The 14,672-nt window shown below is 40.9% G+C and overlaps 1 protein-coding gene across 16 annotated transcripts in view; it reads right to left on the minus strand.

Annotated features, from left to right (window-relative positions):
* Positions 1-14,672, minus strand: part of cacna1g (calcium channel, voltage-dependent, T type, alpha 1G subunit) — a 340,555-nt gene that overhangs the window by 68,456 nt on the left and 257,427 nt on the right. For all 16 annotated transcript variants that reach the window (XM_057825943.1, XM_057825945.1, XM_057825957.1 and 13 more), the window contains 2 exons: positions 12,223-12,291; positions 4,707-4,891 (listed from right to left, as the gene is read on the minus strand). In XM_057825943.1, coding sequence (XP_057681926.1) covers positions 4,707-4,891; positions 12,223-12,291 — 254 coding nt within the window. The remainder of the gene's footprint in view (positions 1-4,706; positions 4,892-12,222; positions 12,292-14,672) is intronic.

Raw genomic sequence — 14,672 nt, forward strand, 5'->3', positions numbered from 1 at the left:
CTGTACCCACAGTTTACTAATCTGTACCGACATATTACTAAACTGTACCCACAGTTTACTAATTGGCAAAACCCCTTTGTTCGCCGAGGGCAAATGGTACAGATGCTTGCTTGGTCGGTCCCTCGGCGTTTGGACTCTGAGTCCCCGCCAAATATTGGTGACTACTGTTTCCGGGTCATTGCTAAACTGTGGGTATAGATTAGTAAACCGTGGGCACAGTTTAGTAAACTGTGGGTACAGATTGCTAAACTGCGGTTACAGTTTAGTATCTGTGGGTATAGTTTACTAATCTGTGGGTACAGTTTAGTAATCTGTGGGTACAGATTAGTAAACTGTGGGTACAGATTAGCTATGATTTTTTATTTTTTCTATCCTGGCACCCGGGTGGCTCCATACATAAGTGGAAGTCTGCTCACTTTTTTACTTTTATGCACTCATCCTGCCCTGCCCTGCCACACGTTACACGCTCTCTCGGCGGGCACGCGAAGGACCGAGGGTGTGTGTTAGCATATCGGCTAGCTGTCACGCCTCCTGGTTTGTTCACGCCCTCTGAAGCCGGGACAGGGAAATGACAAAAGCCGGACTAACTCCAGTGGCATAAAATATCGTGAAAGAAGTTGACAGTTTTGACCATTATGGGGTAATTTTGCTGTGTCGTACTGAATAAATGCATTTTTAATACTTCATATTCATTTAGCACAAGACTGTTATTTGTGATGACCATACCATTTATTTAGCTGTTGGGGAAAAGTACTTCAAACGTCATCCTCCTGTGGGGGATGCTCGAACCCGACAATGATGGGCGTGGCTAAACTGCAGATTAAAAGACCAATTTCTCGTCATCTGCGCTTTGCCAAATTGTTGTATATAGTCGAATCGTCTCAAAATACGATTCTAAATCACATAATAATGCTATTAAAGACTTTCTTTTATCCTGTCGTAGGCACTTTAAGTAGAGCGCGAGGATCAATCTCAGCTTGGGTTACTACCCAGATTGGGACATACCTATAGTACCTGCTTTACAAGCCTTTAGTTATTAGAGCTCATGCATTATTCACAAAGAGAAGCACATTTGTCCAGAAGAGCGTCAAGGCTTTCTCGTTTCATGCACCACCTCACAACGCGGTGAACTTTTAATTAAAACACACAGTGGTGAACAATCATAAACCGCGAACTAGAATTAATCGATGACAGCCAACGTGCACATAAATGACTGTTGATTGATTACGATTCAGATCAAGCATATCGGTACAGTCCGCTAGGGTGAGCTCCCTTGCATTTTAGTGCTCGAGGGGAAAACACAGACGACCTCATATTTAATTCAAACGCCCAGTCGGTTGCAATCAAACAACAGAAGAGAGCAAGCTGAAATTCAAACCTGCCCGGTGGTGTTTGACAAAAGACAGATTGGATATGTTGGAAATTGTTGAGTTACGGTGGTATGAAAAAGTATCTGAACCTTTTGGAATTTCTCACATTTCTGCAAAAAAAAAAAAAAAAAAAAAAAAAAAAATCACCATCAAATTTGATCAGATCTTTGTCAAAATTACACAGATGAAAAAACAGTGTCTGCTTTAACTAAAACCACCTAAACATTTATAGGTTTTCATATTTTATTGAAGATAGTAACAAACAATGACAGAAGGGGGAAAATAGGTAAATGAACCATCACATTTAATATTTTGTGGCCCCCCCTTTGGCTGCAATAATTTCAACCAGATGCCTCCTGTAGCTGCAGATCAGTCTGGCACATCGATCCGGACTAATCTTGGCCCATTCTTCTACACAAAACTGCTGTAGTTCAGTCAGATTCCTGGGATGTCTGGCATGAATCGCTGTCTTTAGGTCATGCCACAGCATCTCAATGCAGTTCAAGTCGGGACTTTGACTTGGCCACTCCAGATCATGTATTTTGTTCTTTTGAAACAATTCTGAAGTTGATTTACTTCTGTGTTTTGGATCTTTGTCTTGCTGCAGCATCCATCCTCTTTTTAGCTTCAACTGTCTGACAGACCGCCTCGGGTTTTCCCGCAAAACATCTTGATAAACTTTTGAATTCATTCTTCCATTAATGATTGTAAGTTGTCAAGGCCCTGAGGAAGCAAAACAGCCCCAAATCATGATGACCCCTCCACCATGCTTCACAGTGGGGATGAGGTGTTGCATTTTCACTCCACACGACTTTTGGTTACTTCCAAACAATTCAACTTTGGTTTCATCCGTCCACAAAATATTTTGCCAAAACTTCTGCAAAGTGTCCAAGTGCCTTTTTGCGAACATTAAACGAGCAACAATGTTTTTTTTTTTAAGACAGCAGTGGCTCGCTCCGTGGAGTCCTCCCCTGAACACAATTCTTGACCATTGTTTTACATAAAGTTGACGTGTGCAGAGATATTGGTCTGTGCCAGTGATTTCTGTAAGTCTTTAGCAGACACTCTAGGGTTCTATTTTTTATTTACCTCTCTGAGTATTCTGCGCTGAACTCTTTGGTGGGCTGCCACTCCGTGGGAGAGATGCAACAGTGCCAAACTCTCCATTTGTAGACAACTTGTCAGACTGTCGATTGATGAACATCCAGACTTTTAGAGATGGTTTTGTATCTTTTCCTAGCTTTATACAACTCAACAATCCTTGATCTCAGGTCTTCAGACAGCTCTTTTGACCGAGCCATGATGCACATCAGACAATGCTTCTCATGGAGACAATTCTTACATGGTGTGTGTTTTATAGTGGGCAGGGCAGCTTTAAACCACTCATCAGTGATTGGGCACACACCTGACTTAAAATGTTTGGGAAAAATTGGTTTCAATCGCTGAAGTCTCCTTAGGCAGCGGCTTTATTATAACAATAAATAAACAAGATGGCATTACCATTATGAACATTCTGTTAAAGCTATCCATGGATAGAAAGACTTGTAGTTCTTAAAAGATAAATGTTAGTACAACTTCTAGAAATTTTATATTAAAACCCCTCTTCATGTTTTCGTTTTCATAAAATTTGTAAAATTGTCAATCCAAAAATAAACTAGTAGCCCGCCATTGTTGATGTCAATAATTACTTACACAATGCTCATGGGTGCTGAAGCCTATTAAATCAGCCGCACCCAAGCGCCAGCAGAGGGCGGCAAAACTCCAAAAAACACAACAAGTACACATTTCACTGTGCTGTCATTTTAATCTGTTTGAGCGGGGCATTTGTGTGTTAATTGCATCAAATATTTTAACGTGATTAATTTAAAAAATTAATTACCGCCCGTTAACGCGATAATTTTGACAATGCTGTTTCGCAACTCATCTGGCGCCACAATGACACTGCTGAATCCACGAAACTACGCTTTTTGCTCTCCATTTATTTCCTGTCCTCTCTTTTTGTCGCTCCCTGTCTTTCTCTCTGCCTACCCTCAAACAGCGTGCCAAATACAATTTTAGACATGTAGATTTTGACAGGTTAATTTCTACTGAAAAATGGTCTTGCTGAACCCCCCTCAAATTAAATGTTACACAAATTTCTCTTGTAAAAGATACTTTCTAATCTGACTCTAAGACCTTACTAACCTGACAGTAATACTGACAGTTTTATTTCCATGTGGGGATTAAATAGAGGAAGGCGCATGCTTTGCAAAGAATTCTGCTGCAGGCTTTTAAAGGGAACCACGTATAGAAAGACATGTTGCTCCTCAAAGATAAATGTTTGTATGAGTTATACTAATTTCTTATTAAAACCCCCTTTTAATGTTTTCGTTTTAATAAAATTTGTAAAATTATTTTAACTAGTAGGTCGATATTGTTGTTGACGTCGCAGGGCGGTGATGTCACATGGGTATGCTGCCGGCCTTCCACTTTGTCACTTTTTAATTACATAAACATGTCGTCGGTTCTGCCCTTCCAATTTGAACCTAAGCGGAATATTAACGGGAAGGACAGCCCTGTTGATATTTCACAAAACGAGCAGCAAAAGCAAAATGAACAGTAAAGATGGGATGAGACGAGTAGCGTACATGTGTCAAGTTCGCTAGTGACAGCTAGCACTCTCCTGCTCCAGTGACGGAGCAGGAGAGTGATGTCAAAAAATGTTTGCAGATCTTCACGGTAACTATTGTGTGATCCAACTTATTCCAATGTTATTATGGAGATAGTTAGCATTTAGAGCTGTCGTGCGCTGCGTGATGCCCTTCCTGAAATGAGGGGAGTGGGAATCGAACCCCATCCACCACAATGGCACTATGACCACTGAAAATGTGATTAATTGACATATGTGAAGTTGGACCACCCATCAGAAGGAAATGTATATAACAATGTCATTCGTTTGTGCAGAATTTTTGTTTGTTTGTGCTGATATTGTTTTTGAGATATTAATCAGCCCCCCACTTTGATTAAAAATGGTGTCAATCATTTATGCTACGTTTGTTTTACTGTGATTGACATCATCACTCGAAATTAATATCTCAATTTCGATAAAATGACAGCAGCACAAACGTAGCATAAACGAATGGCACCATTTTGGGTCCATTTTGCAATAAATGGCAGTTGCGTGACGTCATCTCTCAAAAATAATATCTCAATATCTCAAAAACGATAGCACAAATGAAACTTTTTACAGCACAAACGTAGCACAAACGATTGACATTGTTTTAAATATATTTGCGTCTGATGGGTGGGCCAAATTCATCAATGTTCAACAACAACAACAACAAAAATGTGACTCACCGCAGAGGCCTGAGCGTACGCAGCAGCCTGAGCACCCTGAGCATACCGAGGATTTTGGTACCCGAGTTGGAGATGAAAGAAACCAGGATGTCGATAACAGATATCATCACTAACATCCCATCCAGAATGTTCCAACTGCTCCTCAGGTAGGCCTGGTCACCAAAACACCAACCCAAAGCTACAATCTGGAAACAAAAAGGACAACGACACGTAGCAATAAGAGTATATTCAAAATAGTGAAACGCAAATCTTTTGAAAACAATCCTTTTTTTGATGTAATTTATCTGCATTACTTCTTTTGAAAAAAAAAAATATTGTTACTTGTATTGATTACATTATTATACAGTAAGTCCCCTGGTTACAAACAAGTTCTGTTCCTATGATGTCGACCGAACTCGAATTTCTGGTACATCCGAATTAACCCTTTAAGTACCTCTAAACACCCCCTAAATCTGAAAATAACAATACAAAAACATGTATGATATGTCATTGTACTGTCCTTGTCTAGACATTGGAGCTAAGTCCTAGCTAAACAGCGAGCTAAACTAATTTTTCCCCTCTCTCACTCGGCTGTGCGACCTTTCTGTGAGAGCAAATGTGCTCTTCCTTGTATGTGCGTGTGTGCTCTTCTTTGTGTGCGCACATACTGTCTTCGTGTATACTCAAGTACAGAAGTACTACCAGCCTACACTTTATGCGCCAAAATAAAAGCATCACAAAACAAAAGTCAACATTATACTTAAATCCACATTTCGCCAAAGTGCAGAACAGTCATAATAATAAAATACAAGTAAAAAATAAGATACTACGATGTACAACAAGGTACTGTTTACCGACGTAAAAAAAAAAAAAAAAGCGACAAAATGGCAGACGAGACTGGCGTCGGAGAGTCGAAAAGACGTCGGGTACATCATAATCTGGGGACTACCTGTATTAGGTTATACACTGCTGGACAAAAGTATTGGTCCCCCTGTTATTCTGTCAGATAATGCTCGATTTCTCCCAGAAAATGATTGCAATTACATTGGTAGTAATAGCTTCATTTATTTTGCTTGCAATGAAAAAACACAAAAGAGAATGGAAAAAAAAAAAAAAATCATTATCATTTTACACAAAACTCCAAAAAAGGGCCGGACAAAACTATTGTCACCGTCAGACTAATACTTGGTAGCACCACCTTTAGACAAAATAACTGCGCACAACCGTTTCCGGTATCCATCATTGAGTTCCTTACAATGCTCTGCTGGAAATTTAGACCATTCTTCTTTGGCCAACTGGTCCGGGTCTTTGAGATTTAAAGGGTGCCATTTTCAGATCTCTGCACGTGTTCTATGGGATTCAGGTCTGGTCACTTTAGAAGTCTCCAGTGCTTTCTCTCAAACCATTTTCTAGTGCTTTTTGAAGTGTGTTTTGGGTCATTGTCCTGCTGGAAGACCCATGACCTCAGAGGGAGACCAAGCTTTCTCACACTTATGCTGCCAAATTTTTTTGGTAGTCTTCAGACTTCATAATGCCATGCACACGGTCAAGCAGTCCAGTGCCAGAGGCAGAAAACAACCCCAAAATATGAGGGAACCTACGACATGTTTGACGTTGGGGACTGTGTTCTTTGAAGGCCTCGTTTTTTTCCTTGCATGTCTCCGGGTCAGAAGTGGGGTCTTCCTGGGTATCCTGCCGTCGAGTCTCTTTTCATTCAGACGGTGACGGATAATACGGGTTGGCACTGTTGTACCCTCGGACCGCGGGACAGCTTGAACTTGTTTGGATATTAGTCGAGGTCCTTTATACACCATCCGCACAATCTTTCATTGAAATCTCTTGTCGATTTTTCTTTTCCGTCCACATCTAGGGAGGTTAGATACAGTGCCACGGGCTTTACACTTATTGATGACACTGCGCACGGTAGACACAGGAACATTCAGGTCTTTGGAGATGGACTTGTAGCCTGGAGATTGCACATGCTTCCTCACAATTTTGCTTCTCAAGTCCTCAGACAGTTCTTTTTGCTTTTCTCCATGCTCAATGTGGTACACGCAAGGACACAGGACAGAGGTTGACTTAACTTTAATCCATTTTAAATGGCTGCAAGTGTGATTTAGTTATTGGCACCACGTTATGTTCCACAGGTAAGAATCAGGTGCTGTTAATGACACAAATTAGAGAAGCATCACATGATTTTTCAAAGGGTGCCAATACTTTTGCCCGGCCCATTTTTGGAGTTTTTTGCAAAATGATAATGATTTTTTAGTCCCTATTCTCTCTTGTGTTTTTTCATTGCAAGCAAAATAAATGAAGATATTCTTACCAAAGCATTTGTGATTGCAATCTTTTTCTGGGAGAAATTCAGCATTATCTGACAGAATTGCAGGGGTGCCAATACTTTTGGCCAGCACTGTATTAGAGATACTATGAATATCACTAATATATATATCAATTATGAGTCTTTGTTAGCTGTTTGTGAAGTTTTGTGCTTTTACGCTACGTTCACTTACATCCTGTGTATCTTCTGGGGGCTAAGCCCCCAATTCTAAAAACCTAGTGACGCCCCTGGTATGCATACCGGGAGCCCCCCCCCCCCCCCCCCCAAAATGGTATCGGAGCAACACTAAACATATCTTACTAATATTGTTTTGAGGCCTTCAATTTAAAGAAAGAAATGTTTTTCATATCCCACTTGCACTTCGTATTGGAATTCTTGGGACGGTTGTTTACTTTAGGCTCAGAAAGAAACTTTATAGAAGGTTCAATAGGCCCTGCTCATAATTTATTCTGCCCTTTCACCAGCGTCGTTTCCAGGAAATACTGTAATTATAGTAATGGCCGGACTTTCCCCCCCTTAAACTTGAAACCAGGCCAAACTATTTTTATTCCATCCATTCTATTGGGAGATGAGAGAACAAGGGAAGAAAGAAGTCACAGTGTAATGATCCTCATCAATGCAACATATATGCATATTGCATATGAATAATGTATATGAATATCCATCACAAGGTTCTTGCTTTCATTGTACTTAAAGTGAACAACTCATTAGAAATTTGGACGGGGAAAGAGGTGATACAAGCGTTGACCTCAACGTACATCTTTTTCCAGCCCTTTGCATGTCGCATCATTTGAAAGAAAACTACAATGAGGGCAGTATATTTATATTATATATGGTGTAATAAAGAGGTGAGCTAAAGGGCAGACTTGTTTTGAAACTTGAACTAGAAAAGGGGATGCTTTGCTTCCGCTCCCATGGGTCACTTCTTGTAGATTTCGGGGCATTTTTGGGTCGATTTATTGTGAACTCGTTGACTGCCTTTGAGGGGCGAATGATTCGCCCTTCCTAGTTAAAAGGAATGGCGTACCGCACGCAGGCTATTTTTAGACCGTGACGTCGCATCGTAAAGCGGAAGTAAAGCCGAAGTGGGACATTATAGACCCGCCCTCGCATAGACTTAACGTCATTTGTGCTACTTTTCGCCGGTAATCTTTCAAAAACGAGCATGCCGATCACGCAATACTTTTTTGGAACATGTAGAAATGACTCTAGACATTACGACACATGAAGGATGTTTCTTCTTACGTTTCCGGAAACCAAAAACTCGGGAGGAAAAAATGTGAAGACCAAATCAACTTGCGCGGACTTTAACACCAGCTCGGAGAATCCATTCACATTTCATATGCAGAAAACATTATGTTGGGTTGGCATGGTCTTTCAGAGGACAAAGAGGTAAGCCATTTTTATATTTTTAACTTATTCTTTTAGCGTAACGTTGTGCTGTACTGCTTCTTTCTGACAATGAATGACCTGAAAAGAATTACAATGGTATTTGACTGCCACTGTTACCGTTTCTTTTATATATGTATATATATAAAACAACTTTAGTAAGGGGGAAGTGTAAATAAATTATAGAATTAAGATGTGTTATCAATGAAAAAATTAAAAGTGCTCGTTGGCTGTCACTGAGTAGCATTTGCGATCGCTACAAAAAGCTAACTAAATTACCCCCAAGAACGGTAAGAGACTTAAGACAACCAGAGGATATATGAAATATATATATAAGAAAGATAAGAAAGACAGGGCTAATGGTAAAGGGTAGCTTGTTGAAACAGGAGAATGTCATTTGCCACGTTTACATGGAGCCAAATATTGCAATTACAATCGGAATATTTGTTCAAACCGAATAAATGTGTTCCGTATAAACGCCTCATTCGGAATGAACAGGCCCAAACCGAATGGAATTTCATTCCGATTCACAGGGGTGGAATATTCCTTTTCCCAAACTGATTAGAAGTAAAATTATATCATGTAAACAGGGAAGCGGAATGGTGTCTGGTTGCGTTCTTTCTGCGCATGCTCCGTACTGACGTGGTGACGTCACTCGGTGACGTAAGTAACGTCACTTGCAACATGGCTTCCAAGCACACGCACAGCGCACCCACACAACTTTTTAAATGAACGGCGTGTCATTCTGAAGTTTTGTTTCCACTCGAAAAGTTAAAACAGCAGCTGATCTGACGATCGAGCTCCATGTTTTGATTCATCTGCGCATGTCAGACGGCAGTTGTCAAACGTCCTTTCGGAATAAAGGCAGACACATGTAAACGCTGGATCGGAATAGATGAAGTGACATGTAAACAGCTGATGTGAAATTTCCATTCGGAATGATTTGAACCGGTATGAATAAAAGTCAGCATGTAAACGTGGCTAGTGTCAGTCGCGTCGATAAAAAAGCTAATGCTATGCTTAGGTCGGCTCGTTTTTTTCGTCTTTTTCAGCCTTCGACACTAAAGCCATCTCTTTAATGAACATTTTTATGTTCTTCCACATCTTTGCCAGTCAGTTTGGCACCTGGCGCATCATTTTTGGAGAGAATTGGTAGGTTTAGCGCTGTAAACATCTCCTTCGTACACGATTTCCATTCATTTCCTATTAGGGACAAACGGTGGCTTGTCCTTACTTAGCAACAGTAGCTAATGTCATGATGAGCCGAAGTGACGTGTTGCTTGCGGTACGCCATTGAATGTCTGTCACCGTCAATGGCACTGATAGATGAGCATTCACAGAAGGTTTAAATGAATTGGATGCCTATCGTTGTCAATGGCAGGCCATGAGTTAATTTTGGGTGACTTCCTCTGCATTTTGGGGCTATTACACGTCACCAATAGGGATTCTTTTCACTTTTTTTGCAGGTATGAGTTGAAAAAGCAGTGAATGGATTTTTTTTTTTTTTTGTGAAAGTTGAAATGTGCCATTGAAAATGAATTGAGCCAGGCCAGGGCCATACAGTCCTCACGGTTACCTCCTCACAGCAGGCCCTGCCATCCCTGCACCTTTTTTTGTTTTTTACACATCATACTCCACAGGAGAGCTCTGGCAAAGGGCGGTGGGACGGGCAGCTGGGCTGAATTTCCATGCTGCGGTCCCACTGCCCCAAGCCAAGCTCTCCTATTTTAATGCATACATTGCACTACCCTCCCCTCACAATCCCATCACGGTGCAGGGTTATGGCTGCCAGCCGGGAACCTGGCAGACACAGTAATAGGGTGGTAGGTGGGTCCCACACTTTTTTTTTTTTCTATGGCATGGCTCCCGAGGCGTGGCCTCCTCTCTGCCTGGGCTGCCGGCTGCGGGAGTGGGGGGAGGTCGGGGCTCCGGTCTCGCGTCGCCTCCTCGGCGTTCTCCTGCCTCCGCCTTCCCCTCTCTTCTCTAACTGGGTATCCGCCCTGTGCTCCGCCGCGGATCGCTGGCTGGGCGGCGGTGGATCGGCTGGATGTTGCCTGCTACGGCAGGGGACCCTGCCCTGCCTGGGCTTGGTGGGCCGCTGGGGGCCCTGTGGCGTGCCGTGCCGGCTGGGGGGCTGCGGCGGCAGCTCGTGGCCCGGGTGGGTGGGCGGACGGGGTTGGGGACGGGCGTGGGGTTGGTGGTGCGTCCCCTCATGCCATCCCTGAAGGCCGGTAGATGGGCGCGCGGGTGGCCCGGGGGACCACCCTGGATTCCGGGGGGGACGAGGGCTTCTTTGCTGGGCAGCGGGAGGAGGGATGGGCTGCGCTGTGGCACTTTTTTGTTGATGAACCCGAAACACAGTGTCAGCAATAAAATTAAATTACAAGAATATTTATAGTAATAAGTTGACAATCAGTGTTTTTTGTTTCCCGTCATTCTTGAGGGGAATTCTAAATCAGGCTGCTTAGGCAATACTTTTCGCCAAGATCGTTATCTATTGAATATGGTATACCCGCCGGTGTCGTGCCAATGTAGTTTCCCCAGTCAAAAATTGTATCCCCTGGGCGGAGCCATATGGAGGAAGAGCTGTGTCTTTATTACTCAATCAAAAAAAAAAAAAGTGCTTCAATCAAAATAAAAAAAAAATAATTAAAAATAAAATAAAAACAAAAAATGAAAAAATGAATTAAAAAAAAATAAAAAAAATTGTAGCCCAAAAAGAAGTTGCTCCAATCAAAAAAAAAAAAAAAAAAAATGTGTTTGAATGCAAAAATAAATTTGAAACTTGAAAAATTTTACATTTTAAAAACTTTTTATTATTCTTTTTTTTTGATAGTTTTTTTTTTTTTTTTTTGTATTTTTTGATTGAAGCAACTTTTTTGATTGAAGTAATGTTGATTTGTGTTTGGGCCGCATTTTGGCTAGGACATTTTTGTCTTTATTATTCAATCTAAAAATAAGTTGCTTCAAAAAAAATATCAAGCTTCAAAATTTAAAAAGAAAAATTACAATCATAGAAAGTTTTTGAATGCGGAATAATATTTGAGATTGAAAAATTTGCATTTGAACAGTTAATTTTTCATTGAAAAAGTTTTCTTCGATTGAAGCTACCCTTTTTGTGTTTGGGCTATATTATGGGTAGTATATTTGTGTCTAAATCATTCAATCCCCCCAAAAGTTCCTTCAATCAAAAAAAAATAAATAAATAAATAAATAAATAATTCAATCAAAGACAAAAATCATTTGAAAAATAAAATCGCCCTCCCCCCTTTTTTTTGTTGAAAATTATAGGCAAAGCAAATGACCGTGGAAGTTGCTAGTCACAGACCCATTATATAAATGTATTTTTTTGTTCATTTCATTCATTTTTGTTGCAGTTATATTACTTTACAACTTTTATAGTTTATATAGGAAAGTCAAATACATGCAATGACACTTTTTGCCCCCCCCCCCCCCCCCCTTAAAATCCGTTTATGGTGACAACATATGTATTGTGAGTATCGTTTGTATTTTACATCTTGCAATTGTTAGCTTTCTCCAACTTCAGCACCACAATTTACTCTTTATGGTTCTGGGGCTTGTATAACACAGGTGTATTAGGAAGATAAAAAGTTGTTTCATCTTGTTGCTCCATTTTATGCAAATAATTGATTTAAAAATAAAAGGCTATGCTATTTTCCAAGCTTTGGGCAATTTCATTCTGAGCTATGATAACATCTTAACTGGGCAGCAACACTATGAGTTAGTGATGTAAGGAAAATCACAAAGCACAAACTTTAATTGTTTGATCCTTCTGGACAGATTTACCTTGATGGTCATCTCGGTCACAAAGATTGCTGTGAAGATGTAGTTGGATAATGTTAGGAAGATTCGTTCCTGTAGGGGAGGAAATGCAGATATTCGTTATGTGAGGTTTTAAAATTGTTGACCTAAATACTTCATCAAAAAAATACATCACTGATCAAGAAATTTACTACACTTACAAATTATGGCTAGAAGGGAAGAACAAACTTTAATCTTCCCACTAATCTTAACTCTCAAGGCAAAATGTGAAATGTAGTTAATATTTATGTTTACAATTGAATGCTCCCAAGACCGCCTTGTGCCTTGGGGCAACATGCCTAATTGATGGTGGAGAGGGATGGAAGCTCCAAAAGTACTAACAAACATGAATAAGATTCCCTCACTTTCTGCTTATTTAACCTAATTCCATTCTATCTAGGAAGACCCCGGCCGACTTCTCCATGAGTGTGTAGGTGGTTGCCTTTCCCACGGCCCCAGTCGGTCATCGCGCATGCTTGGAGGAAGACGGCATTACAGACGCTGACACGGACCACGGCGGTTCCGCTGAAGACTCTGGGAATGTTAGGCATGACCTCACTGGGAATACTGCTTGCTAAGAGGGGTCATATTTAGTGTTGCATCAGTATCGGCACTAAAATGACGTCGTCGGTGTCGAGGAGTGCTAAGTAACAACATAATGATGATGTGCAATATTTACTTTTTAAGATCTAGTTTCCAATCTCTGGTCGCCCTACTCAAGATGGCCGCCAGCTACGCACCATGCCATACAAAAAAAAAAAGACTTTTTGCCAGAGTTGTTACTTATGAAGGGAATAGTATCTTTTCTCGTGTTTACCGATCAACTGTTTGTATCACTCTAACAAACCCACTATGAAATAAATGGCACTTATACCATAGTTTAAGGAAAACAAGCAGAATATAGGGCATAAGAGATACATGACACCTTCTTATCATGGAAGCCCAATGTGTGTCATGCAGCTGACTGAGCAAGACTGACGTGGACTACCAGGTGATAGGCAAGACATCTACAAGCCCACGTCGCCATGACAGTCCAGAACAAATGGCGGGACGTCCTGTCCCAACACAAGGCACACCGGAGAACCCCCCATATACAACTGAAAACACAACTGATAAGACTCCAAGAGCCCCTTTGACGAATTCGATTTAAAAAAAAGCTTCAAATCAAATTTTGCTGCTTTGAGGATGTGTTTAGAGCAGTACTTCTCAAATAGTGGGGTGCACCCCCCCCCCCCCCCGCCAGGGGGGCGCAGAGCGATGTCAGGGGTGGCGGAGGTGACCTCGGGGAACATGTTTTTTTTTTTTTTTTTTTTTTTGCCGTACTAGAATAAAGTGTACTTTCACATCCACTCAGTGAGTGGCAGTGGCGCTCTCATTTTCAGAGTGCGCGCAAGTAATTTTGTGTGCAAGAGCACACAGAAAAGAGACATGAAGAGCTGTGCGCCGTTTTCCGGCCAGACTCTCGCAGCGACCCACTGTCTTCTCCGGTTGTCACGTGTCCACCCGAGAAGTGCCATTTTCGGCTTGGGATCGTCACGACGACCGCCCTCACTTACGGTTCTCCCTAGGCCGCAGAGCATGCGCTTTTTTCGGGCCGTTTGCCTTTGGGCTTTGACTTTTAATACAGTGGGAGATGAGGAAAGACCACTGTTTGCTGTGTCTAAAAATGATTATAGCGGACAGCTGGAAGCCAAAACAATTAAGACGGCACTTAAAGATATTAGACCTCAATCTCATTGATAAGCCGTTTGATTGTTTTTCAGCGAAAACGTGCCGAATATTGCCAACAATCGTCCCGCTCTGTCAATGTTTTATCAGTAAACCAGTGAGCACTGTTAGCATGCTCAGTGCAAATTAACCCCACACAATTGCAAAGGTGGTGATACTAGTAGAAGTGAAAACAAAAACTGTCCTTCTGTCCAAAGACACTCTTTTTTTTCTATTCAGTTTTGTCTTTTCGGTCAAATTTTTTGGCTATTGTCCTCATGAGTTAATGTTTCTAATCAATTTGAATTTGTTATTATTTACTGATTTTATCAAATTTTATTTATCAGTACCAAATGGTGAAAATGTACCTTGAGTGCATTTTTACAGTTCGGCTGTGACTTTTTTTTTTTTTAATTCAGGCAAATTGATGTGTGTTAATTCTTTTCTTTTAAAAAAAAAACAAAGTTATACTTCATTATAAGTTGATCTTTGTTACTTTTTTTTCTTTAATAGAAAAAAAGAATGTTAATCAGAGGCGTACTTATAATAGTACTATTAGAGACAAATTATACTATTTACAGTGGCGGCAGAGAGTTTGGGGGGCGCGAAACATTTACATCTTCCTTGGGGGGGCATAACAGAAAATAATTGAGAAGCACTGGTTTAGAGCGACGTTCTAATGGTTTGTTTTCAAGAGTGTTTGCGTTTTATTGATTTAGGTGGATACA

This window comes from Corythoichthys intestinalis, chromosome 21, assembly GCF_030265065.1.
Source record: "Corythoichthys intestinalis isolate RoL2023-P3 chromosome 21, ASM3026506v1, whole genome shotgun sequence".
Taxonomy (NCBI): Eukaryota; Metazoa; Chordata; class Actinopteri; order Syngnathiformes; family Syngnathidae; genus Corythoichthys; species Corythoichthys intestinalis.